The sequence below is a fragment of the Budorcas taxicolor genome, chromosome 25, assembly GCF_023091745.1.
Source record: "Budorcas taxicolor isolate Tak-1 chromosome 25, Takin1.1, whole genome shotgun sequence".
NCBI classification, from domain to species: domain Eukaryota; kingdom Metazoa; phylum Chordata; class Mammalia; order Artiodactyla; family Bovidae; genus Budorcas; species Budorcas taxicolor.
Genome location: NC_068934.1, coordinates 28,774,808 through 28,799,868, shown reverse-complemented (window position 1 = coordinate 28,799,868; position 25,061 = coordinate 28,774,808). Strand labels below are relative to the sequence as shown.

The window sequence follows — 25,061 nt, the reverse complement described above, 5'->3', positions numbered from 1 at the left end:
AGACAGGCCAGACACCCTCGGCTTCTGAACTCTGGGAGGTGCAGACAGCTCAGCGTCCGAGTTCAGAGGAAAAACTATTTCCCCAGACGCCATCTCCTCTGTCCTGGGGGACGGGGTCCGTCCCAAACCCTGTCACTTGCCGTAAGGAGAGGCTGCCAACCTTCCCAGTGGCTCTGGCCTCTGAGGAAATACTTCCCAAGCACCATATTCAGCCCAGAGTCCGAATCTTTGGAACTGGCCCCCAAGGAAAAAGCGAAAGTCAGAAAAGTCAGGAAAATCAGAAAAATCACACTGGAGGAGAGAGAGGCTTTGCATGCACTCTTAAGAGCACAGTAGTCACAGACTTGAAGGAAATACTCACAAAAGTCATGGGACTTGAGGAAAAGACTATCACGCGTGGGTTAGGGCCACATTAGAGCTATGGAGACACACGGGACAACAGACGACAGGTTAGTGGAGCTGAGGGCTGGGCCGGGGCTCACGGAGCACGTTCGGGGTCCGCGGGCTGCATTCCTGAGGTCTGGGCTGGAGCTGGGCTCAGACTCTGCAGAGCCCCCAAGCAATGGATTTCACTCCCAGGAGGAGTGAGGCCAGGTGGACAGGGCTCCAGCACTCTCTCTGCAGGACTTACCCTCTGTCTTTGCCCAGGGATGACTTCCAGGCCAGGATCTCTTTGTACACCAGCCGGCAGAGGAGCTGGGGGGAGGAGGGGAGGGAGGCACGATCATGGAGCACCAGTCCCTAACGCTGGGTGACTGCAGGGCTGGCTGTTCACAGTGCCATTCCGCAGGGGGTCACCCATGGGAGGCAGAGTGCTTCGTGCAAAGGAAGCAGTCCTCATCGTCCGGACACTTTGGAGCCCCAGATTCCAGGCCTGCAGGAGGGGACCCCTCCCACTACCCATCTGTGTGCCCCCAAACTCTTACCAAGCAGGCCAGGACGTCGGCAGCGATGAGCATGTAGAAGACATTGTTCCAGCCCGTGGGGGATATGAGACCGGCCAACAGAGGCCCCAGAGCCGCACCTGTGCGGAGCACAGTGTCAGAGAAGGGCCCGGAGCAGGGGCCCTGCCCTCCATCCTAAACTCCGCCCAAGACCACGCTCGGGGGTCTGTTGGGAGAGCCCAGGGTGAAAGTTACAGACCTATGGATCCAGTGCCGTCGATGATGGCTGTGACAGTGGACAGCGCCTTGGCGTTGCCCTTCAGGCTCTTGTGCGTCCCCTGGAGAGAGACAGCAGAGTTGGGGTGGGTTGGGATGGGGGCCAAACTAAGAGGCAGCGCCCTGAGCAGGACTAGGACTGAGAAAGCGGCTGGCTCGGGGAAAGGGAGCGATGAGGGCTTGGAGTTGGGAAGAAACAGGGAACCAGGGCGGACTCTGAAGGACTTTGAAGATCTCGTCTCTGGAGGCTGGGAGAAGGGGAAAGACGTGGGGAAGATGAGCCTGGAGACAGAGGCCCTGCCCAGGCCCCAAGGTGGCCCTGCTTACCAGGTCAGCCGAGACAGCAGTGGTGATGAGCGCATAAGGGCCATTGACCAGGGCTCCACAGATAAGCAGCATGACTGAGGTGGTGATGGAGACGGCCAGTTAGAGAGGAGAGGCCACCATCATCCTCTGCCCCAAAGCGGGTGAGTCCCCCAGGCTCCAGGCCAAGAACCTCCACTTCCCCAGGCTGCCCACCGTGCCCCCAAGCCAGCCTCGTGTGCTCCCCAGGGCAGCGCCAGCTCCCCACCTATGGAGATGCCGATTCCTCTCTGGCCAACATGGTTGTACAGGAACATCTGAGAGAGGAGAAGCAGGGGGGCAGGCTCACATGCTGGCTTCCCCGTGGGCCACCTCCATTAGCCTGGAGCCCAGAAGACTAGAGACCCCACAAGCCCGCTTTCCCTTCTTTCCTCTCATACCCTGGCCTCTTGGTCCTCAAGTGTCCCAGGGAGGCAGGGTCTAACACGCAGTAATCCATTGTTTCGCTTTGCCCCAGAAGTCTCCTCTCCTATCAGACCTCAGGCTCTTATTCTTTCTTTGGTCAGGAAGTTAAGCAGCTGACATTCCCCTCTCTAACTGAGGTTGAAGAGCCACTAGCCCTTTTCCAAAATTCTCAGTTTGGATCCCTTTCCCTGTGCTGATCCTGGCTTCTCCTCCCCTGGCCGTGCACAGGGCTGCAGACATGCAAAGAGACGGGTGTGTGTGTGTGATGCCCGGGCGTGCACACAGCTCCCGGCCCTCGACCTTGAGGTTCTACGCACCATGGGGGCAGCCAAGATCAGCATGACGCAGCAGGTGGTGGCCCTGCCGTTGATGTAGTCAGAGACGAGCCCCGCCAAGATGCCGCCTGGAATACAAGGTGCACACTGCCGCCCCAGGCATGGGCACCCCCGAGCACCGCCCCAGCAGTCCACCCAGCACGAGCCTGACCGGGGCACCCCGGGCCAGCAGATTGTCCCCCTCTGCAACCGTCCCCATACCCAGGGCTCACAGGAGGGCCACCTGGGCAGGATGCCACCTTTTCCCTCTGAGGCCACCTGCCTAGGTCACATCCCACGGGAACCTGTCCCTTCTCTCTGCAACCCGACAGGAGAAGAGGTGGATCCAGCTGAGAGGCACGGCAGGGCGTGGCCTTACCTATGATGCCACCAACATCGAACAGCGTGGACAGGTCCCCAGCCTCTTTGGCACTGAAGTGAACTGTGGAAAATGAAGCACATGCTCAGACCTGGGGACTCAGGGCGGACAGCGTGGAGGGCCACTGCTGGAAGCGTCCCGGCAGACTCCCAGTCCGGGATCACTGCCCACTTCTTCGGAGGAGGGAGTGGGGGGCCTTGAGGGAAGCGACTGGCCTAGGTCAAAGGTGAGTCTGCAGCAGTTTGGGACAGGACACCCTTTCTGGCCCCCAGGCCTGTACTGCCTTCTTCCCCTGTCGGATGGCCTTGACCTCCGAGAGCACAGGGATCTGGCCCCCAAGGACCCTGTCCCACCGGGGGGCACCCCAGTGCTGTCTGAGCCTCAGCCCGTCCAGCCACATGCCTGCCCGCCCCTGGTGGAGCAGCACGCCCGCACAGGAGCTTGTCACCTTCTTCTGAGGTCCCTACTGATAAACAGGAAGGAGGCTCACTGGGAAAATGGGCACCTCAGGCCCCTGACCTTGCCCTGGGATTAGAAAGAGGGACGCCCAGCAGCATGACTGGCAGCCCAGCCCTCAAGGTTGACTCATGCTCTGTAGCCAGCATCAAGGCCACAGAACAAAGAATCAGTGTCCACAGGGCCGCCCTGGCGCTAGCCCTGTCTTTGGGGGAGGCCCCTCAGTTGCAGACAGGATGAGGGTGGGAGGGGGCAGGTTACGACTTGAGATTTGGCCCTGACTCATCCAAACGGCATCCTGTGGCCCAGTGTACCGTGTGGACCCCAGCTTGTTCCCCCAGGGCCCTGGAGGGAGGCTGGTGGTCCTGCTGAGAGGTCCTTGACCCTGGCAGGGCTCTGGGGCTCTGGGGCTCTGGGGCTCTGGGGCTCTGGGCTCTGGGGGCAGAGCTGCTCCTTAATAGAGCAGCCCCACCTGGGGAAAACCAGAGGCCCAGGATGGGAGGACATAAACATCCTTTTCTAACCACAGAAGTGATCTCTCCTCATCTGTCCATCCTTGGGCAGGAACAGAGGCAGGAGACAGGAAGACCACAAGGTGGGCAGCCCAGCAGACCTGGGCACTGGGTATCAATAACCCAAGTATCCCGGCAGCCCCTGGGAAGAGAATGGTGTTTCCCACCAGGCTACCAGCAGTGAGGGCAGCTCGTCAGGCCCTCTTCCTTGGGCTGGGGGAGGCTTGAGAGACTCCTGCAGGCATTCAGAAGGCAGACCGTTTCTCCAGGACCCTCCGATCCCACCCATCTATGAGCCAATGGGCCTGAAGCGGGGTTTCACTTGAGGCCGGAGTAGACGTTAGAGAGGACTTGAGTTCCTAACCTCGACTGAGTGCCAAGTGAGGAAAAGTGGCTGGAATCAGTCAGGGACTAGGAGGGTTTCTGCAAAATTTAGCTTCCCATGAAAGAAAAAATTTTCCTTCTGTGCTAGGAGAGGATCAGCAGAAATCCTGCCTATTCGTGGAGTCATAAGCATAAGTGGCGGGTTTCTTCCTTGGAGGCCCCCTGCTCCTATATCCCCTCTTCTTCCCCGTGTACTCACCCACATTGGAAATGTACAGGGGCAGCCAGTAGAGGAAGGTGTAACTGACCAGCTTGGCGAAGAGCAGACACAAGGAGAACTCGACCACACCCTGGGAGCAGAGCAGAGGGCAGATGGGAAGGTGGGCAGGACAGCCTGGGGCCTGCGGCCTCCGAGCCCTGCGCCAGCACTTTCCACCGCCCACCACACGGAGCAGCCTCTAGAACACCTCCAGTCTCAGGTACAGCAACATGCCTGCTGCCTGAATGCTAGGGTAATGTCCGGCCACATTACCCTCCCCAGGAGGGCCCCTGCCCTAAGCGTTGCTCGTAAAGAAACTCCAAAAACCATGGATCACCCTGAGTGTCCCCATCTCCTGACACCCAACAGAAAAATCTAGAGAGCCTCTCTCTTCCTTCTGGTCCACAGATGACTCACCGGGATGCGCAGGGCCCCGAAGAAGCTGATGGCGGAAGGCTGAGCACTTGCTTCCTTGGAGCAGGTGACAGCTGACTCCAGGCTGCTCTCTTTGTTACAGTTGGGTCCGTTTGCAGGGTCCTCAGGGTGGTCTTGGCTCTCTTCTGGATTACCCTGAGCAGAGAAGAGCCCTTATTGGGGGCACGTCCACATACCACTCCCCCACCAGCTAGAGGGACAACCCACGTGAGATGAGTTGCATGAGGTATGCACTCCCCTCCTGGACCGGACTCACCACCTGCCAGGGAGCCACCCACGGGCCAAACTTGGGACACACAGGCCCCTCCTCAACTCCCCAGGCCTCTCTGGGACCAGCCCCCAGTGGAGTGGGGCTGGGGGCCACACTCACGTGGTGCTGAGGCGGGGAGCAGTCCACGTCTTCTGGGTCTGAAAGGAAAACCTTCTAAGAAGCTTGCCAGCAGACCAGGCCCTCACCCTGCACGACATGTGACCCCCACACCCACAAAGGGGCCCATGGAGTTTCCAGCACGAGGGAGCCGGGGCTCCGGAGACCACCTTTGAGGCCTGGGTCTCCTAACCACGAGAGCCTCGTGGACTTTCGTTCTTTTGCTTACAAGTGACCGTGGCCATGACTCCAGGGGCCATCTGTCAGGGAGCCAGGAAAAAAGCAGCAAGCATGGAGAGGGTGCTGTCCAACCCACCTCTCCGGCGTCAGGCTCAGAGGAGCCAGCATTTTCTGGGCATCCTGACATACGTCTCACAGACACTCTCCACAGCCCAGGAAAGCAGGTGTCCCACGTGAGAAATCAAGACTCAGAGAGGTTGTCCTCTGAGTCACACATCTAGGCCTCCAACCCCGCGACTCCCACGGGACCAGCCTCCTTCTCCCAGAACCTAACTGGGAGGCTTCGCTCTGGCCCTGTGGGGATGGAGGGAGAGGGGTCCACTCACATTCGATGAGGAAGAAGAAGGTGATGATGCCCATGATGGCAGTGATGACGCCGGGCACCACGAAGGACAGGCCCCACTGCTGATCCACCCACACGCCAGCCAGCAGGGAGCCCAGGATGTTGCCCACGGATGTGTGGGAGTTCCAGATGCCCATGATGAGCCCCCGCCTGGAGGGGAGGCAGGAAGGGAGGCAGGGAGGCAAGAGCAGGAAAGGTAAGAAGAGAAGCCCCGGGCTCACGGAGACCGCCCCAGCCAAGTGTGAACAGCTGGCTGCCTGCAGCCTCTGTGCCCGAAGACCCCAGTCAGGGAGGAGAGGCAGGGCTGGCTGGCATCAAGTGAGTGACAGCCAGGCCTGCGGTGTCCTGCTCCCCAGCCAGCTCCCTGAGCAAGACCTGTCTCCCCTCCGTCTCAGGGCCGCAGCCCCACCCTTTCTTCTCTTGCCCTGAGGCTGTGTCTCTGAGGGCCTTAGCTAAGGGTGATTGCCCCCAGGGGACATGGACACTGTCTGGAGAGTTCTGGTGATCCAGCCCAGAGTGTGCTGGTGGTGTCTAGCAGGTAGAGGCTGCTAAATGCTACAGTGTGTAGGATGGCCCCTCAACAAAGAATTACACAGCCCCAAATGTAGCCCACAGTGTTAACAGTGCCAGGGCTGAGAAACTCTGCCCAAAAGAAACTTTTTTTTTTGCACAAAAGCCAGTTCAACGGAAAAATAAATAAATATATAAGACATATACATATATATGCATTAAAAATATATGGATATATGTATTTATATATATACACACACAGAGTTTTATAGGCTTCATTTTTGTCTTCATGCAAAATTGAAATTCATCTATTATGAGGAAAAGGCATAAGCAAGATGGCAGGTTTTAAGGATTAAAACCTCAGCAATGAAAAAAAAAATGACTGCTTTTAGTCACTAAAACGTTTGTATTCCAGCCTGTGAAAGTCAGCAGGACGGAGGCTCATTTCTAATCTTTGTTCCTAAAATCGTATCAGAGGCCACAAGGGACCTCCTGCCCCCACACCAGCCCAGCACCCCCAGGCAATGCCCACCCTCCTCCCTGGTCACACTCACTTGCCCTTCCCGAACCAGTTGCCCACGCAGCTCACCACGGCGGGCCAGCCCGTGGTCTGCACAAGTCCATTGAAGATCTACAGGGAAAGTGGGGGGACAGAGGCCCCTGGACTGAGTGGTGCAGCTTCTGGAATGGGGGAGCCCTCCAGAATCCACACTATGCACCCCGTTCCTTCACACGCGTGCACACACCCACCAGCTGATGCCCTTCTGACCCGAGGTCCCCACAGCAGAGACTGGGCCTCACAGGCTCTTCCAGGGACCTCAGGCTGATGCTCAGTGCAGACTCCCTGAGCTGGCGAGGCTACCCTGGCTATGGGCAGGGGACCCCGCACTGTGATAAAGGAGCCTGAGTCGGGATCTGCCGTGACCTGGAGCGGCTGGGAAGGACTCACAGCCTCTATGATCCTTCTGTGCAGGAACAGAGGCCCGAGTGCAAGACGGAGGAGGCTCGTACCTGCACCAGCACAAAGTACCAGAGCACGTGGATGTTCCAGAAATACCCAAGGCCAAACAGTGAGGTGAAAAGGCCGCTGAGCAGCATTCCAGCTGTGAGGTAGTACCGGAGGGGTAGCCGCTCCCCAAAAATGCCACTGCAGAGAGAGTTGGATTCGTGGTTAATCTCCGCTACCTCGCACCCCTGCCCCCTGCCTCCTGGCTCCCCCGGGGCCCCACCAGGGACGTCTGTGTTGCCACTAGGCACCTCTGCTTTGTTTGACGACGGGCCTCGCAACGTGCCTGGCAAAGTGGCCTCTGTAACATCCCCGTGACCCTCTTCCCCCTTGGCTGACCAGCCCATCTCGTGCGTCTTCTCTTGCATCACCTTTATGGTTTTACCTGCCACGTATGTACACGTACATGGCCCAGCTGTATGTCTACAGCCCTGAACTTTCTCCCAGGATCATATCCACATTGCTTCTGGACATCCTGACTGCAGTGCCTCCTAAACAGCTGCTAATCAACAACTCCAAAGACTGGACTCCTCTGCCTCCCTCGAAGACCCTGCCCCGTGTCTGTGCCCCTCAGTGGACTGGATGGCACCCCCACATTTGGCCACTCAAGCCAGGAATGAGCTACTTCAGTCTCCTGTCCCTGCAGCCCACCGTCCACAAGTGACCTCCAAGACCTGCCCGCTGCTCCTCTTATTTCTCTCCAGCGCATCATTTCTCTCCATCTCTATTAATAATACCATTCTAACTCAAGCTTTCCTCCAAGCCCAGCTGGAGCTACTGTCAAATCTGTTCCTTAGTTTGATCCGCTAGTCAGCCCTGAAGTGAAGTTAGTCACTCCGTCGTGTCCAACTCTTTGTGACCCCATGGACTATAGCCAGTTGGGCTCCTCTGTCCATGGGCAAGAATACTGGAGTGGGTTGCCATTCACTTCTCCAGGCGATCTTCCACACTGCAGCCAGATTCTTTACTGTCTGAGTTACCAGAAAAGCCAATCAGCCCGTCTCTCCCTCAAGTCCGCCTCCGTCAGCCTGTCAGGATCTGTCTGACATGTAGGTCTGAACATGACACCCACTGAGCCACCCACTCAGTGGCTCTCCTGTGCTCACAGCCTAGTGCACAATGACCTCACTCTTCAGCCCTGTCTCCTGCGTTTTACACGCTGGTGAGCCTGTTGCGAGTCCCCCAGTCCAGCCCCTGCCCTCTGTGCAGTCATGCTGCTTCAAACTACACCTGCCTTATTTCACCAAGCCATGACTCCCTGGTGCGAGCATGCTCAGTCATGTCTAACTTTCTGCCACCCTGTGGACTGTAACCCCCCGGGCTCCTCTGTCCAAGGAATTTTTTAGACAAGAATGTGGGAGAGGGTTGCCATTTTCTCTTCGAGAAAATCTGCCCCACCCAGGGATCAAACCCGAGTCTCCTTTGTCTCTTGCCTTGCAGGTGGATTCTTTTTTTTTTTTTTTTGCAGGTGGATTCTTTACCCACTGAGCCACTGGGAAAGACTCTTGTCTCTGTTCAGTTCAGTCTGGTCGCTCAGTCGTGTCTGACTCTTTGTGATCCCATGGACTGCAGCATGCCAGGCCTCCCTCTCCATCACCAACTCCCGGAGTTTACCCAAACTCATGTCCATTGAGTCGGTGATGCCATGCAACCATCTCATCCTCTGTTGTCCCCTTCTCCTCCCGCCTTCAATCCTTCCCAGCATCAGGGTCTTTTTAAATGAGTCAAGTCCAATTTCTCTTCATCAGTTCAAATGTCATCTCCTCCAAGAAGCCTTTCCTGACCCCTCTTTTCTAATCCCAGCTCAGACAAAGTGACTCCTTGGAGCTCTGTACGTAGCCACCTCTGTCTCAGAGCCACCACACTGTTTATAACATAGCTGCTGAAGTATTGGTCACTCCATTAGGCTGTAAGCTCTCTAAAGGTAGTACCCAGCCTCAGCCACCCTCAACTCCTGGGAACAAACATCATGCTTGCTACATAAATGCTGTGCTGGGTTTTCAGCTTTCGGGTTATCCGTGAAGGACCCCTGTCCAGGACAGACCATATTCCAGCCACACTGCTGACATGCCATCTGAGTGAATAAACTCAAAAGAAGATCCAGGAAGGCCTTTGCAGGAGAATTACTAAGAGAGGGAGTCAGCCAGGTGAAGGAGCAGGCTGGGTGATAGTGGCAACACGCCAGCTACGGGTGACGGGATGTGTGGAAGGCTTGTCTCATTTCCAACAACTTTCTCTCTTTGACCCCGCTGCCCCAGGTTGGTGTAGAGAAGACAGCAGCCTGAGCTATCCTGCAGGACAGCGCAGGCTTTGCCTCTTACCTGATGAACATGCCGATGGCGTAGGCCACGAGGAAGGCGTTGTCCACGGCCCCCAGTAGCTCCTTGTAGTTGCTCTTATCTGAAGGCAGACGGGGGAGACAGAAAGCTCGCTGTCTGGATGCCCCCAGCAAGAAGTTCTTCCTGGACCTGGATGGCGAGCAGGCATGGGGAGGAGCAGCTCACCCCGCTCTTACCAAAGGGGGCCCAGTTGCACCATGTGGTGTCGTTGAGACTGTGGGTGCTATTGAGGGGCTGGATCACCTCTGAGCAGTTGTGGTGCAGACGGCTCTGGAGAGGCGACGGGCGGGCAGGTCAGGGGTTAGCTGGTGGCCCCAGAGTCAACCCAGCCCGCAAGGGAGCCAGTTACCTTCCCCACCACAGCAGCCCACTGCCCCTCCCCACTGGACTCCCTGCATCTTCCTCTGACACCCGGTCTGGCAGGTATGGCTCTGGGGACAAGGGGCCGCGGCAGAGCCTCGGTGAAGGGCAAGGGGTGTCTATGAGCAGCACCCAGGGGACCCAAGGTGCCTGCTCTCTGGTTCCACCCCAGTTCCCTGACACCGCTCTCTTGGTGAAGAAACCCAGGAAACTCTCCTGGGAAAAAGAACTGCTAACAGTGGGAGTCAGCCAAGGGGGAAGAGACAGACTTGGTGACCAAGATAAGGGACAAGGATGGGGCTTCACTGAGCTCCAGGCTGTTCTATTGAAGTATTTCCGTATTTCTGCTGAGGCTAGCAGTCCTGCCTTCTTCCTTACCCCCAGGCCAGCTCACCTTGACGACACTGATGGGCTTCCGGGACATGTGATAGCAGGTGTAGATTAAGAAGGTGATGAGCAGGATGAAGGCTCGGTACCTGCAGGGGAAGGTGGGCATCTGGGTGAGCAGGGAGTCCAGGCCTACCGTCTGCACTGTGTCCAGGAAGCAGTCTGCCTGTGCCCGTTCTGGCAGCACCACCAACGCTCCCCTCCAGACACAAGCTGCTTGGGGCAGAGGCCACGGGGAGGGGAGGGACAGGTGCCCAGAGGCCAGAGTGCTCAGAGTTCCTGCTCCCGAGGGCAGAGGCCTCCCAGCAGAGCTGGGCCAGCGGCGGCATCCTAGACGGCCCCAAAGTGCCCTCTGCGGCTCTTGTCACTGCCCATTTCCTCTACTTCTCCCTGTCCTCCCTAAGATCAGGGTGCCTCTGTGTGCATGTGTGCGAGAGAGATAGGGGCGCAGGGAGACAGAACTGTGTTTATATACTGGAAATGGTGGGAGCCAGGAGGAGGAGGATGCATGCCAAGTGTCTCTTTGTTTGAAAAACTTTTTGTTTTGTATTGGGGTGAAAGAAAGTGAAAGTGTAGTTGCTCAGTCGTGTCTGACTCTTTGCGACCCCCACAGACTGTAGCCTACCAGGCTTCTCTGTCCATGGGATTTTCCAGGCAATAGTACTGGAGTGGGTTGCCATTTCCTTCTCCAGGGGATCTTCCCAACCCTGGGCTCAAACGCGGGTCTCCCGTATTGTAGACAGACGCTTCACCGTCTGAGCCACAGCTGATGAACAATGTGGTGATAGTTTCCGGTTAACAGCGAAGGGACTCAGCCATACATATACATGCATCCATTCTCCCCCACACTCCCCTCCTATACAGCTTGCGACATAACATTGAGCAGAGTTCTCTGTCTATACAGTAGGTCCTTGCTGGTTATCCATTTTATTTTACTTTTAAATTTTTTTATTATTTTTAACACCAGAAACATTTTGTATTGGGGTACAGTTGATTAACAATGTTGAGGTAGTTTCAAGTGAACAGCGAAGGGATTGAGCTGTACATATACATCACCCATTTTAAATATATCAGTGTGTAGATGTTGATTCCAAACTTTCAGAAATGGTCTATCTTTAAAGCGAGATCAGCTACTCCTCGTAAGCCTAGTTGGTTGCTCAGTCGTGTCTGACTCTTTGCCACCCCATGGACTGTAGCCCTCCAGGATCCTCTGTGTGTGAGATTCTCCAGGTATGAATACTGAAATGGGTAGCCATTCCCTTCTCCAGGGGATCTTCCCCACCCAGGGACCGAACTCAGGTCTCCTGCGTTGCAGGCAGATTCTTTACCGTCTGAGCCACCAGAGAAGCCGAGAACACTGCAGATATGGCACCTGCTACAGTCCAGTAGGAGCAGAGTCCAAAACATAGAGGGAAATGTGGCAGCTGAGAAAAGCCGGTTGACAGGACCAGGTCCTCTGCCTGCTCCATTCTAGTCCATTCCTCCAGACAGAAGGGTCACTCTTTCCATTGTGGCTCATGCATCACACAGCCCTCTCCCACCCCCGCTTCTCATCCCATGCTCTGATCTGAGATGGAAAACACAGGTCAGCCAGGCACCACTGAAGTTTCCACTGCCCGCCCCACTCTCCCCCTTCTCCTAAGGATCTGGGGGAGGGCCCCCATGTCCTCCTGAGTCACTGCTTCCCCAGCAGAACATCAGCTGAGCCGACTCAGCATCCCAGAGCCAGGAAGTACATGGAAAAAGAGAGCTCAGCGTGGACTCCAGCCCAGGAGAAAGGCCAGAGCCTTGGTTTCTTAAAGATCCCCTGGAGAAGGTGGGGAAGGAGGGGAGGGGGACCGGAAACCCCATTCTATGCCTGGGCTCCTCGAATCAAAGAGCCAGGACACTGGAGGCTCATTCTGCCCTCTCTAGCGATCTGCCTCCAAACCCCAAATCACTTCCCCACAAGCATGTTACGAAGGCTCCTGTTTGTGAAATGAAGGGTGTTACATCAGAGAGTGAAATCAGGTTGGGCTGCCAGGACCCTTCTCACTTCGTCCGTGACTTCTGGTCTATCTCCATCTCTCCACTGCCTCATAGTTCATCTTCTGAAGAGAATGAAGGTACATGTACCCTGCCGTCACCAGGCTGAATAATTCTCACTGGCTCTCCATTCCGTTAAGTATGAAGCTCCGTACAAAATAAAAAGCTTAAAGCTTGGGGGAGGAAAAGAATGAAGCTCCAACTCTTCAGCCTGGCTTTCAGGCTCCTCTACTGTGTGGTCTGTCTGGCTCCTACTTCCAGACATGGGGTGCATGGGGGCAGGGAGTCACAAGGGATTCTCCAGGGAATCTGGGGTCATTCCCAGGGACTGTCACAGTGACCCACATAGACAAGCTTGGTGGCAGCAATGTTTTCCAACTGGTAAATGGCTCATGACTCCTGAATCAGGGACTTTCAGAATCTGGCAGCGGGTGGGGGCAGGGGGTGGAAGGATTTGGAGACTGTGCCCAGCTGGGCTTCTTCAGAAAGCAAAGGATGGAAGAAAACCACAGCCCTGCAGATTAACACTCACCAGTGTCCTGTCTGGAAAAAAGCTTCAAGTTTTGTAGACATGTGTGTGTGTGAGCGCGCACACTCAGTCATGTCTGACTCTTTGCAACTCCATGACTCCTCTGTCCGTGGAATTTTCCAGGCAAGAATACTGGAGTGGGTTGCCATTTCCTGCGCCAGGTGATCTTCCCTACCCAGGAATCGAACCCATGTCTCCTGGGTCTCCTGTATTGGCAGGTGGATTCTTTACCATTGAGCCACCTGGGAAGCCTCTAATTATTTGTGCAACCAGATGCAAATTCTTTATTTTTTTTGCCTCTGGTTTCCTCATCAGATGTACAGGGAGAACAGCATCAACCATATCTGAGTCAAAGACAGGTGAATACAATGTAACTCTCACCCTAGTCCCTAGGTCTCTGCTGTGCTACCCTTCAGACCTCCACTCTCGGGCTCAGCCCAGTCTCTTTTCGCTGCTACATGGATGCAGTGATTCTGGTGACAAATTAGATCTTCTTGGCTTCCCAGATGGTGCCGTGGTAAAGAATTTGCCTGCCAATTCAGGAGACTCCAGAGACGTACGTTCGATCCCCGGATGGGGAAGACACCCTAGGGAAGAAAATGGCAACCTGCTCCAGTATTCTTGCCTGGGAAATCCCATGGACAGAGGGAAATGCCATGGACAGAGGAGCCTGGCAGGTACAGTCCATAGAGTCGTAAAGAGTCAGGCAGGACTGAGTGACTGAGCACGCCCGCTGGGCCTCAAAGATCCCCGGGGCCCCGCTGAGGCCCCGGCACTGACGGTCCTGCCTTGACAGGCCTGGCCGTGAGGCCCAGGCTGCCCTCAGCCACGCTGAGCCCCCGGGAGCCGGTCGGAGTCAGTGAGGGGTCAAAAGGCACAGCCCCGCTGGCAGCCACCCTTCTCCTCCCCACCCGCGGCCCCCTGCGCTCCCCACCTCACGGCTTCTGCCCCAGGGGCCGGCACCCGCCCACCTGGGCGGCACCTCGGAGCGCCGCCCTGGACTGTCTCCGGCCGGTGGCCCCCGGTGCTCTTCCTTATCTGCCCCCACCTGGGTCCTCTCCCTCGGGTGGGGGAAGCTGTGACGGAACAGCGAGCACATCCGGGCCCGCTGCGGACATCCGGTCTGCCGGCCCACCCCCACGCGCATCCCACCGCGTGCCCGGCCCTGAGCCAGGGGCCTGGGGAGACCAACCGTAGGAGAGACCGCTGCCCCCCGGGGTCACGGGGCAGCAGGGAGACAGCGGGGCCGGTGCGACTGTGCTACAAAAGAGGGGAGACGCCCAGACCGGCTGGGTTGGGGGCAGGGGCAGGAGAGGAATCCGTGAGCGGACCTGAGACTGTCCTACAGGGTGAAGGAAGCCAGAAAGAGAAGAACAAACATCGTATATTAACCTGTACGTGTAGAAGCTAGAAAAAGGGTATTTGCAAAGAGACGCAGACTTAGAGAACAAAAGTATGGATACCAGAGGGGAAGCGGAGGGTGGGATGAATCGGGAGATTGGGATTGATGTGTATACACTGTTGATGGGTGTGCTAATTCGCGTCACTCATGTTCAATTCTTCTGCAACCCTATACACTATAGCCCGCCAGGCTCCTCTGTCCATGGGGATTCTGCAGGCAAGAATACTGGAGTGGGTTGCCATGCCCTCCCCCAGGGGATCTTCTGGACACAGGGCTCAAACCCAGGTCTCTTGCATCTCCTGCACTGGCAAGTGGGTTCTTTACCACCAGTGCTCCCTGGGAAGCCCTAAGTATAACATAGGTAACTAAAGAGAGCCTATTGTAGAGTACAGGAAACTCTACTCAGTGCTCTGTGGTGACTTAACAGGAAAGGAAATGCAAAAAGAGAGGACATATATATATATATATATAGCTGATTCACTTTGTCATACAGCAGAAACTGGTACAATATTGTAAAGCAACTATACTCTGATAAAACTTTTTTAAAAAGGAAAGAAAGAATCCTGGAGGTGAGGTCTCAGCACAGTCTTTACAAACTAGCAGGAGGCAGCCAGGTTCACCAAGGCTGGGGTGGGAGCAGGGCCAGGGAGAGGGGAAGTGCGTGTGCAGCAGCGTGAAGGCGTGAATATCACTACCTGTTTGGGGAACTCTGTATGGTTCAGGGTGTAGTTCAGGGTGTCTGGAAGGTGGGGCTGAGCCAAGCACGGCAGGTGAGGGCGCTGGGAAGGAGGAAAGGGACAGGTCACGGAGGGCCTTGGGCGAGATTGGACTGTTTCTTGGGGTGACGGGACGTCACTGAAGAGGGATGGGATTTTCTAGGTCACAGAGTTCTGGGCACCAGCCAGGTGGGGACCCAGGGCTCTGCCCTGCTGGTAAGTTGGGAAAACTCCAGACGGGCTTCCTCGCAGAAGGCAGGGCCGGCTTCCTCTGCCTCGTCCATCCTGACAGCCACTCCCCAGGCACACGGCCACCCCCGGGGAGACCCTCGGTGGTGCCCTGGACTCAGGAATCAGGTGAAACCTTTCATTCCTTACACCTGTGTGTCATCTGAAAGTACAGTTTATCACCTCTTTCACAGGGCTGTTGATAGGTTGATGAGATGATGCATACCTCTTACAGTTTTCTGACACGCAGTCCACACTTAAAAATGACAGCGATGGTGATTTCAGGTTTTGAGGAAGGAAAACTGGAGCGGGCGGGAGGTGAGCAGGGTGGGGGTGGGCACCAAGCTGCTCTGAGTAGTCGGGGCTGCAGGCCCTGGATGTGCCTGTAAGGTAGGGGTCTGGAGGCTGGCTAGTCCACTCCTCCCCACCGGCCCAGTTTGCAGACCTGGGCCGGAGGCGTCTTTGCAGACGCCTGAGGCCATGAGTGCCCACGGGGGAGCCTGCAAGGGGACAGAGCACAGGCTGGTCCGCTGGGCCCGCCCCTGCACTCCCTTGGGAGCAGATGGAGAGGCTTAGCAGAGGTCCATAGACATGCCGATCGGCCAGATTCCAGCCCTGCCCAGAGGCCTGGCTGACCTTTCTCCCAGCTCTGACCGCATCCCTCCGTAGAGAACCTGACGCCCAAGAAAGCAGGAGAGTTAGAGGGAGGGAGGCTGTGGGGCAGAAGGTCCTCAGAGTGCTGTGTGATGCCGGGCTGGGCACTGGCCTCCTCTGGGACTCCTTGCCTAGACTCCAGCATGATGGCAGGAGGAGCCCGGAGAGGCCCGGCTAGCTGGGCAGAGCGTGCTTGGAGCCGGGCCTCTCCTTGGTCCAGTTCACTTTCCATTCCACTTTGACATCTCTTAAAGAAAAAGGCCAAGGTGCCATAGTTCAAAGGGGACTGGGGACATGGGTGGAGTGAAGGGCTGGGCTGAGGCCAGCGACCTCACAGTAGCTCACTGGAAGATAGCTGACGGGCTCCTGACGCCTGTGGAAGCCGCAAGTTTCACTTCTGCTCTCATGAGCCCTTCTTTCAGAACCAAGGGGCCCCAGAAAGGGGGGCAGGGGCAAAACACACACAGAGGCTAGCCTTACCCAGCTGGCCCCAGGGCAGCTGCAGAGGGGAGGGAAGGCAACCCAGGGGCTGGGCAGGCTGGACAAGCGAGCCAGGGACCCCAGAACCTGCACAGCAAGGCCCACAGACTGTTCCGGGCCGGGCGCCTATCCCAGGACCCTCCAAGTCTGTGTTAGTGAGAAATGTCACTTCCGAGAGTCTCACCTCCCCTTGCCCAGCACTGGTTACTGAGTAACCAAGTCAGATAGAGAGGTGGACTGGCTATCTCTTAACTATTAGCTGACAGTCCAACTTACTCTTTCAAATGAGCATGCTAATAGCTTTATGGACCTCGTTAAGACTTTGCACTAGAAATGCTTCTGAGGTAGGGACAAAGAACAATGTCTGCCAAAGCAGTGACCGATAACAAACAAAACCCCAAGGACCTGCTACTACCACCAGCGCAACAATAGAAAATAAGAAAGAGCCCAGGAGAGGGACCTTAGGAGACAGTGGCGAGAGGTCCCTTTCACCCAGCGTCTACCGGGTCATCCCCCGGTCCTTGCATCCCCCTCCTGGCTTTGCAACCACATTGCGGATGGTTCCCATTCCCATTTCAGGCCCCAGGTCAAGGGGGACTTGAGCTCCCTCACTGACCCTCTCCTATCACTTCCTGCCTCAGCCCAGCCCTTCACTGGAGTCTGGGGCAGCTAGTAGATGTATAGGGCCATTCGGGTTGGCCACGTGAGAGACTGGGCTGGTGGTGACCTTGGCACCTGCCCTGAGGAAATGAACTTGGTGGCCTGTCCTTGGATGTGCCAGTTTTGGGACTCAGCAGATCTGAAAGGGAGAGAGGGCTGGGGATGGTAAGAACCAGGGCAGTGGTGACGATGCCATCATTGCGCTTCCTGCCAAGTCCTCCACTACCACTGGGACACAGCCTGGTAGGGAAAGGCCAGGCCGGAACAAACCGCACAGGGCAGAGCCCCCGAGCCCGGCTTTCCACTGACAGGAGGGGATGGAGACAGGCCATACAGGACGGGCCAGGTCCATGACGGCCTCTGAGGAACAAAGCCCTCCTGGAGCTGAGCGCAGCCTGACCATCGGATCCTCCACGTGCTGCCCTTTCCTCCAGCTGGGACTCAGGCACTTGCTCAGAGGGATCGCGGGGACTCTGGGCTCGGTCCCAAGGTCCTTCTGGAGAAGGGAGTCGTTGGTTAGTAGCACAAGCAGCCCAGGACCTTCTAGAAGGAACGAGTACATCATAATCTTTTTTAGGAGAGTGGAAACTATAGGCTAGATTGCTAGACTGCTTTGTTTTGAGAAGGAATCTAAGCAGGAGAACCCCGAGTATTCAGACAGAATGAAAAGACCTGGCTTTCAGCTACAGCATGAGGTGTCGTGTGGATACCTGGAAAACCTCTGGGAGCGTGTGAGAGCTGGCAGAGTTTGGGAGAAGTGGGCAGGGAGCTGGTCTCTCTTCTGCAGAGAGGCTATGCAAACAGCACCAGTGGAATGCACTGATGGTGGCAAGGCTGTGGTCCTGCCAGGGCATCAGGATGGGGGCCCTCCTCTGGAGAGTCTCCGGAGGCCTGGCCCCTGGCTTACCCTCCTCTATGCCTTCTCCCCAGCATGAAGGATCCAGGGAGTGAGGCATGAGCCAGAGGCCAAAACGGGAGCAGCAAAGCTGTCCACCTCACCTCTACCCCACATACCAACTCGGGGGCTGTGACATGGGGGGGTGGGGGTTGTGGGCTTCACCGACTCCACCCTTGGTGTCTGGCCCCAGTTTGGTATCACTTGGGAACTGCTCAACCTCAACTTCAGTGCTCAGGTGGTACCGCCGACTGGAAGACATAAGGCCTTGGCCATCCATACAGACCATTCCCAAACCCCTGCTGCCTTCTAGATTAGCCGCTGGCCCCTGGGGCAGACTGCCCCACCCAGAGCCAAGGAAGTGCTCTTCAGTCTGCTCCGTAAAAGGGAAACAGCAGAGAAGAAGAGGAAGCAGAACAGCTGGGGGAGAAGACAGCGATCATGGGTGGGTGGGGGAGGGGAGCGACCAGGGTCACATGCTCTCTGGGGATCAGCCTGAGGACCGGGGTGGGGGCAGGGGGTGCGAGAGTGGGGACAGGGGACAGGCTTAGCCCTCCAGGTCCTCTGCCAGGATCTCTCATTCCTTCTCAGAGCTGCCTTTCACCATCACAGCTCATCCTTACTGGGTACCAGGAAAATAAGACAAGAGAAAAGTGCTTAAGCAGCGTCTGGGACCCCTGGTCTGAAGCCACAGCAGAACAGGGAAAAGTTCGTTAGACCAACAAGAGGCTGAGTCTTAACTTCTGGTCCTGTGACTGCGACCCTGGGCCAGCTGTCTCACCTTCAGCCTCTGCTTGAGCTTCTTTTAAATGAGACAGTAAACTGTCATCGAGGTGGCCCTGGGGATTAATGCAGAGAACATTTCACCTCTCAGTCTCACTTCGATCTTCCTTTAAATGAGATACTAAGGGACTTCCTGGTGGTCCAGTGGCTAAGACTCTGCACTCCCAATGCAGGGGCCCCGGGGTTTGATCCCTGGTCAGGGAACTAGATCCCATAGGCCACAGCTAAGAGTTCACATGCCACAGCTAAAGACCCAGCATGCCCCAACTAAGACTGGGCACAGCCAAAGAAATAAATAAGACAGCGAACTCCTATCAGAGAGGGGGCGACAGAGAATAATATGGTTGGATGGCATCATCAACTCAATGACATGAATTTGAGCAGACTCCAGGGAGAGAGTGAAGGACAGGGAAGCCTGCCGCGCTGCAGTCCACGGGGTTGCAAAGAGCTGGACACGACTGAGGGACTGAACATCACAGGAGATGTCCATAAGGACTATGAGCTGCGAGGGACCTGGCAGCAGGCCCTCAGCAAACTCTGGCAGACAGATCCTCTGGTCCCTGCTGCAACTACCACCTGCCTCACCGTTCCAGCTCCCATGGGAGGACTAGAATGTGGGGGAGGACTGCTATGAGGGAGTTCACAACTTCTGCTTTCCTGCCCGTCCGGTGCCTCATCCCATTCCTGCTCATCCGGCTCCTGCTCCTCCTCCCACGGGCTTCTCTCCCCGCCACAGGTCCCAGGAAAATGGGCCCAGCCCCATGTGCAGCAACCATAGTCATCTCTCTGGCGAGATGCCCACATTGCCATCTGCCCCCAGACAGGCCCACTCAGAGGCTGGCACAGGGGGAGGGCACCGGCTAGACTAGGCCCAGCACCAGGGAGGACTCGGAGGGGCCGCCGGACACAGCAGGGGTCTGACTGGAGGAGGAAGTGGGGGGTACCATCTTCCTGGGCAGAAACTCCTCTGAGTCTCTGCCTTCTGCTGGCACAGCTCATGCCACCTGCCTCTCAGCCTCCTATCCGGGGGCCATGCCTTCAGACCCCCAGGCTCCCGCCAGCAGGTGACCAGTGCCGAAGGGACAGGCTGTGACCTCCCTGCCCTGACTGCCACTCCACAGCCTCTGCTCAGAATACCTCCCGATCCAGCCCGTCAAATGCTACCTTTCCTTTCTAATGAAGATGAATCCCACCTCCAGAAACTGACAAGCACCAAGCCATTCCCAAGGACTAAGTGTGCTCCAGACACCGGGCTAAGTGCTTTCAATGTCTTCTCACTTAATTTCACCAAAGCCCTGGGCTAGAGGTACATTGTTATTTCCATTTTAAAGACAAGGACCTGAAGCCTCAGAAATTTAGTGATCTGTCTCAAGCAAAACGCCTCTGTTTTCTTTTCCCCTCCCACCCTCTAATCAGTCGGAAAAGACCAGGGACTTGGGAGTCCAGCTAACCTGGATTCAAATTCAGCTCAATCATTGACTAGCTATTTGGTGCTGGACAAGTTGCATAACTTCTCTGTGCCTCATTATGTCCTTATAATGGGGAATTAGGCCGGGAAACAAAGATCTTGCAGTGAACCACAAACACAATGCCTGGTACAGAGTGGTAGGAAGAGCAAGTAGAGTAATAGTCAATAATTAATGTTTAGTCAGTGCTTACCCTGAGCCTGGCACTCATCTAAGTATTTTACCTGCTTCACCTTGTGACAATCTTTAATCCTCACAACTATGGAATGAGGCAGGTGTTACAAATATCCTTGCTGTACAGACAGGCAAAGCCAAAGCTTGGGGGGAGCCCACCCGCCAAGGTCCCACTCCAGAACGCCTGCTTTCTTCTTTTCTGTTTAAAAGTCCTCCCTGGGAACGTGTGGAAGCAGCCAGTTTGATAGTGAGGGGACACGCCCTCCCTCTAGCTTAATCCTTAATTCCGAGAAAGTAGGACTGTGTCTTAATCATCTTTGTAAGCCTGAGAGTTCAAAACAATCATGTGCCTACAGTAAGAACTACAGTGATGTTGGGTGTTTGTTAGGAGTCCGAACCTACACACATGGAGGAAGAAGTGAAGGAACACTTGCCGTGGGCTCTCCATCAGCCACGGGAGCTCAAGAACGTTCATGGATCACTTTTGCCCCCAAGAACCCACCCAACTTTTACTGATGCGGGGGCAGCAGGGGATGGTGCTCAGAGAAGTTAACTATTCAAAAACACACAGTGGCGAGAGGATTTCAATGCAGATCTGTCTTAAACCTGGGAGACGTGGTTGGATTCACACTTCAAGAAGTGTCTCAATGACATGTGCAGCTGTAGAAAGTTATGTGTGTTTCTGAGCCCTTCTAAAATGCTGGTGTGGGACAGGCTACTTCCAATGACCCAGTCTCTCTGCCCCCTCATTTTCTCTGAAATCCAAGTTAAAAGGTATAGTTTGGTTAAAAGGTATAGTTAATATATATGAATAAGACTCTACTAGGAACAATAAGTGGCAGAGAGGTACAACTTTGTATATGCAGTAATGAGATGTATTTTTGTTTATTAAGAGAAAAAAGAGAAGTAGAATATGATTATTTATATAAGTATCTCAGAAATGGTTTGCTGCATGAGAAATTTCTGTAGACTTCTCAATACCCTCTTGGTCCATGATCTGTCTCTATGGATCAGTATCCTGGTGTTCTTTGCCTAATGATGACAGTATTACCAGTCATGACTTCAGCTAATCTTATCTAAGCTGCAACTTTACTTCTTTCTTTGGAGTCTAGCATCTCTAGGTCAGTGGCTTTCAACTGGGGAGGTACATCGGACTTTCCTACGGAGCTTTATTAAAACATAGATGTTTAGGACTTGCTGGTGTATGTTCATGCACAGTTGTGCCCGACTCTTTGCAACCCCATGGACTGTAGCCAGCCAGGCTCCTCTGTACATGGAATTCTCCAAGCAAGAATATTGGAGTGCGTTGCCATTTCCTCCTCCAGGGCATCTTCCCGACCTAGGGATCAAACCCATGTCTCCTGCATTAGCAGGCAGATTCTTTACCACTGAGTCACCTGGACTTACTAAATCTAAGTTGACATTCTTGGTATTCCCTTGGTATATTATGCAAATTATGTCTTGAGACTTCTATATATCTCTAAATACATAAAAGTATATATACTGAGATACAAAAAATCTTGAGATTTTTTCCTCTATAAAAATTATACATTCTTAAAAATCAGATATTGTGTTCACCATCTTCTTTGAGATTCACCTTAAGTGTGTTTTTAGACACTGTCTAATATTTTTTGGGTTGGCTTTGTGTGTGTTACATACCTCAGGAACAACCAGACTTCACTGTTAGCTGCATTTTTCTTGTCATGACTTCTCATCAGATCATTCACTTTTGAAAATTATCATTAATAAATTAATCCATACCTTTGCAGGTCTCTGACCCTTACAGATAGTTTCTGTTCTATTCTGGATGCTCCCTAAAGGCTCTGCAATCATCTATAAGCCGAAGGTTTTATCTTTAACAGCCGAGCACTGTCTCACGAAATCAGTGGACCAGGTACACATTCGTGGGTACAGACTCCTGGTGATATCATTCAGGTATCTTTAAGAACATACCTGTGGCCTGAGTCAGGATTTCCAAAACTTAGGTAAAAATGCTGACAGGTTTATGAGGTTGCTGACCCAAGATTCAGCAGAACAAGAATTAATCACTTAGAACTGAATGAACTGATGAGGATGATTGTCACTGACATTTGGAATGTCAGTGACATTATAGCGTTCAGTGTTCTGAATATATAAGAAAGCTCTTTCTTCTTTCTTCTTAATATGTCTGTAACCCATAACAATTTAGGAGATTCTGTTTTTGTAAACTGAAATGAAATATTTGTAAATACTTTATTCTCTCTACCTGACTCCCCAGAATGTAGAAACTTTTACTGTCTCCTTGCTTTTTATAAAATATGGTTATTTGCAAAAGTTCAATAAGAATCCGTCCTCTTTATTTTATCAGGACATATTTGAAAACGAGTTTACCAGGTGTCTCAGCAGTAAAGAATCCACCTGCCAATGCAGGAGGCGTGGGTTTGATTTCTGGGTCAGGAAGATCCTCTGGAGAAGGAAATGGCAATCCACTCCAGTGTTCTTGCCTGGGAAATCCCATTGGACAGAAGAGCCTGGGGGACTACAGTCCATGTGCTTGCAAAGAGTCAGACATGACTTAGCGACTCAACAACAACAATTTGAAAACTTGGTTCTGCAGCCAAGGCCTTGCCTAGAATATTGTATTTGACAATGATACTCGTTTAATCAGATATTGATGCCACTCTTAAGGAATTAAGATTGACAGCCAATACAAACCCTCCCAAGAAAACTGGCTTACTGTCTTCCCTTACAGGCAAATCAGGACTTCACTCCCTGGCAGGCCCAGGAACCTTAGGATATTTTGGGGACCTTAAGAAGAGGGTAATTTGTCTATTAATAAATGTATAGGTATAGCAGGTAAAACCTAGTGGAGACAATTTCTTGGCTTGGCTTCCTAATCTCAGAACAGTAAATAATAGAAGGCTTTTAAAAGTCCAGTCTCAGAACCTTTATGAAAACTTCCAGCCAAGTGAACTTAACATGGTAAATTATGTATATAGATAATCAGATCAAACCTAACACGACCAACCTTATTTTGTGACCAAGAATAATCATTCTTTGAGACTATTTTTTATCCTAGCAGAGAAAAGTATAGGAGAGAAAAAAAATGTGTGTGTGCTTCTCTGGGAAACTGTGCATTGCCTACAGGACAGCCTTCCCCTCCAAGTTATCTGATTCATGCCTTTCCCTGACCTTGAATTTCATCAAACAGTAAGTAACAAATGAAGAAGTGAGGAGAAGTCGCTCAGTTGTGTCCGACTCTTTGCGACCCCATGGACTGTAGCCCACCAGGCTTCTCAGTCCATGGGATTTTCCAGGCATGAATACTGGAGTGGGTTCCGACCCAGGGATCGAACCTGGGTCTCCCGCGTTGTAAGCAGACGCTTTACCATCCAAGCTACCAGGGAAACCCAAGTAACAAATAAGTCATATAAAATATGTCCACGAATTGACAGAGTTTCAATAATCTTCCCTCTCAACCAGTTTTGCCTCAATATTCCTGACCTAAATGGGCATCTTCTTTGTATTCTTTTTAAAATTGTGGTAAAACGTCTGTAACATAAAATTTAACTATTTTTAAGTGCACAGTTCAGTGGCATTTTATACCTTCACATTCTTGCGAAACCTTCACCATTCATCTCCAGAACCTTCTCATCTTCCTAAACTGAAACGCTGTACCTATTAAACAGTAACTCTCCATTCTCCCCTCCCTGGATTTTCTTTTGTGCCAATTATACCATCTTCTGGCACCCTCATCACAAGTGAAATAAAATCTTTTTAACACACGTCCATTTTTATATCCTTACAAGAGTCATCTGACTTTTTTTCTGAAAAATACCAAATAAATAAATTAATGAGGAAGGCTGGTAGTGATGAGGAAGGTCCCCAAGGAGGACTGTCACTAACTGGAAAGTGCCTCGGGTGACCATCCTGATTTGCCCAGGACTGAGGGGGTTTGGGGCACAGGATTTTGTTTGAAAACAAAGCTGGGTCCTACTAAGAGCTTGCACCCCATCTAAAGGGTGGTGTTAATACTCTTTATGATAAAATTTGAGAATTTAGGCCTGATATTGCTAGATCAGACGTAGGAGGAGTCTGGCTATCAAGGTTGTTTTATCATTTGCAAGTGATGGCAAGTAACACAAAGTGAAACAGAACGAAACAAAGACACGGTGCAGACCAAGCAAAGTGTTCCACTGTGTGGCCTCTGATGAAGAGTGGGTTGAAAACTCTCTAGCCCACCACACACCTGATGGTCCGGTGGCCTCCTCAAGCCTCCTTAGTCAGGAGGAAGTCGCTGGCCGGCTGCTGGGGTGACCAGCCAGTTGAGGAGCAGCTGCCCCCTGATCTGAGAGGTGTGCCTTCCCCGGGGGTGTCCCTTAGGGCCTGGAGCTGCTCAAGGCAAGCTCCCAGGACCACTAGGTTCTGGTCTTGGAGCTATCCAAGGGCTAAAAGAGACCAAATGGGACACTCGGCAACTCCAACGGCCACTTTCTCGTAGCAGCAGCTGCCACGCCCTGACCTCGGTTCCCTAGTCTACAAACCGGGGGTCCCCCGGGTGATAAAGGAGGCGCTCTGAATCGGATCTCCCCCAGAGGGGAGTGTGTGTGCGCGGAGGTGAGGATGCGAAAGGACAAAGCGGAGACGCTCCTGGGCAGCGTCCCAGGGAGGGGTTCAGGAGAGGCGGAGTGAGCACGTGCCACTTCACCTCCCCGCCGACCGCCGGCCAGATGCTACCAGAACCCCCCAGCCTCACCCCAACAAGCGCTCTGGGACTCCGGGAGTCGGGTCTCAGTAGCGAAGCCGCGGGGCCCGGCGCTCCCCGTGCCCCCAACGCCCCAGCCCCGCTCACTTGCTGTCCCTGGAGAAGGCGCGGAGGAACCAGATGCCGGGCGCCAGAGAGGACCGCAT

The 25,061-nt window shown here is 53.9% G+C and overlaps 1 protein-coding gene across 1 annotated transcript; it reads right to left on the bottom strand.

Annotated features, from left to right (window-relative positions):
• Positions 1-390: 390 nt before the first annotated feature.
• SLC37A2 (solute carrier family 37 member 2) lies at positions 391-25,061 on the bottom strand. Its single transcript, XM_052662318.1, has 18 exons — positions 25,003-25,061; positions 10,167-10,248; positions 9,589-9,682; positions 9,395-9,473; positions 7,079-7,214; positions 6,622-6,698; positions 5,541-5,707; positions 4,978-5,015; positions 4,590-4,742; positions 4,173-4,263; positions 2,622-2,684; positions 2,246-2,331; positions 1,732-1,780; positions 1,488-1,561; positions 1,144-1,222; positions 927-1,024; positions 632-696; positions 391-418 (listed from the first exon to the last, which is right to left on the bottom strand). Exons 1-18 carry the CDS (start codon positions 25,059-25,061, stop codon positions 391-393), a joined length of 1,518 nt encoding a protein of 505 aa, XP_052518278.1.

Coding starts and splice junctions, on each gene's coding strand:
- SLC37A2 (XM_052662318.1), bottom strand. CDS start 25,061: ATGCGGTCCTCTCTGGCGCCCGGCATCTGGTTCCTCCGCGCCTTCTCC. Junction 1,781..2,245: donor TGATCTTGGCTGCCCCCATG/GTGCGTAGAACC, acceptor CTCCTCTCTCAG/ATGTTCCTGTACAACCATGT. Junction 1,223..1,487: donor CTGCTGTCTCGGCTGACCTG/GTAAGCAGGGCC, acceptor GTCTCTCTCCAG/GGGACGCACAAGAGCCTGAA.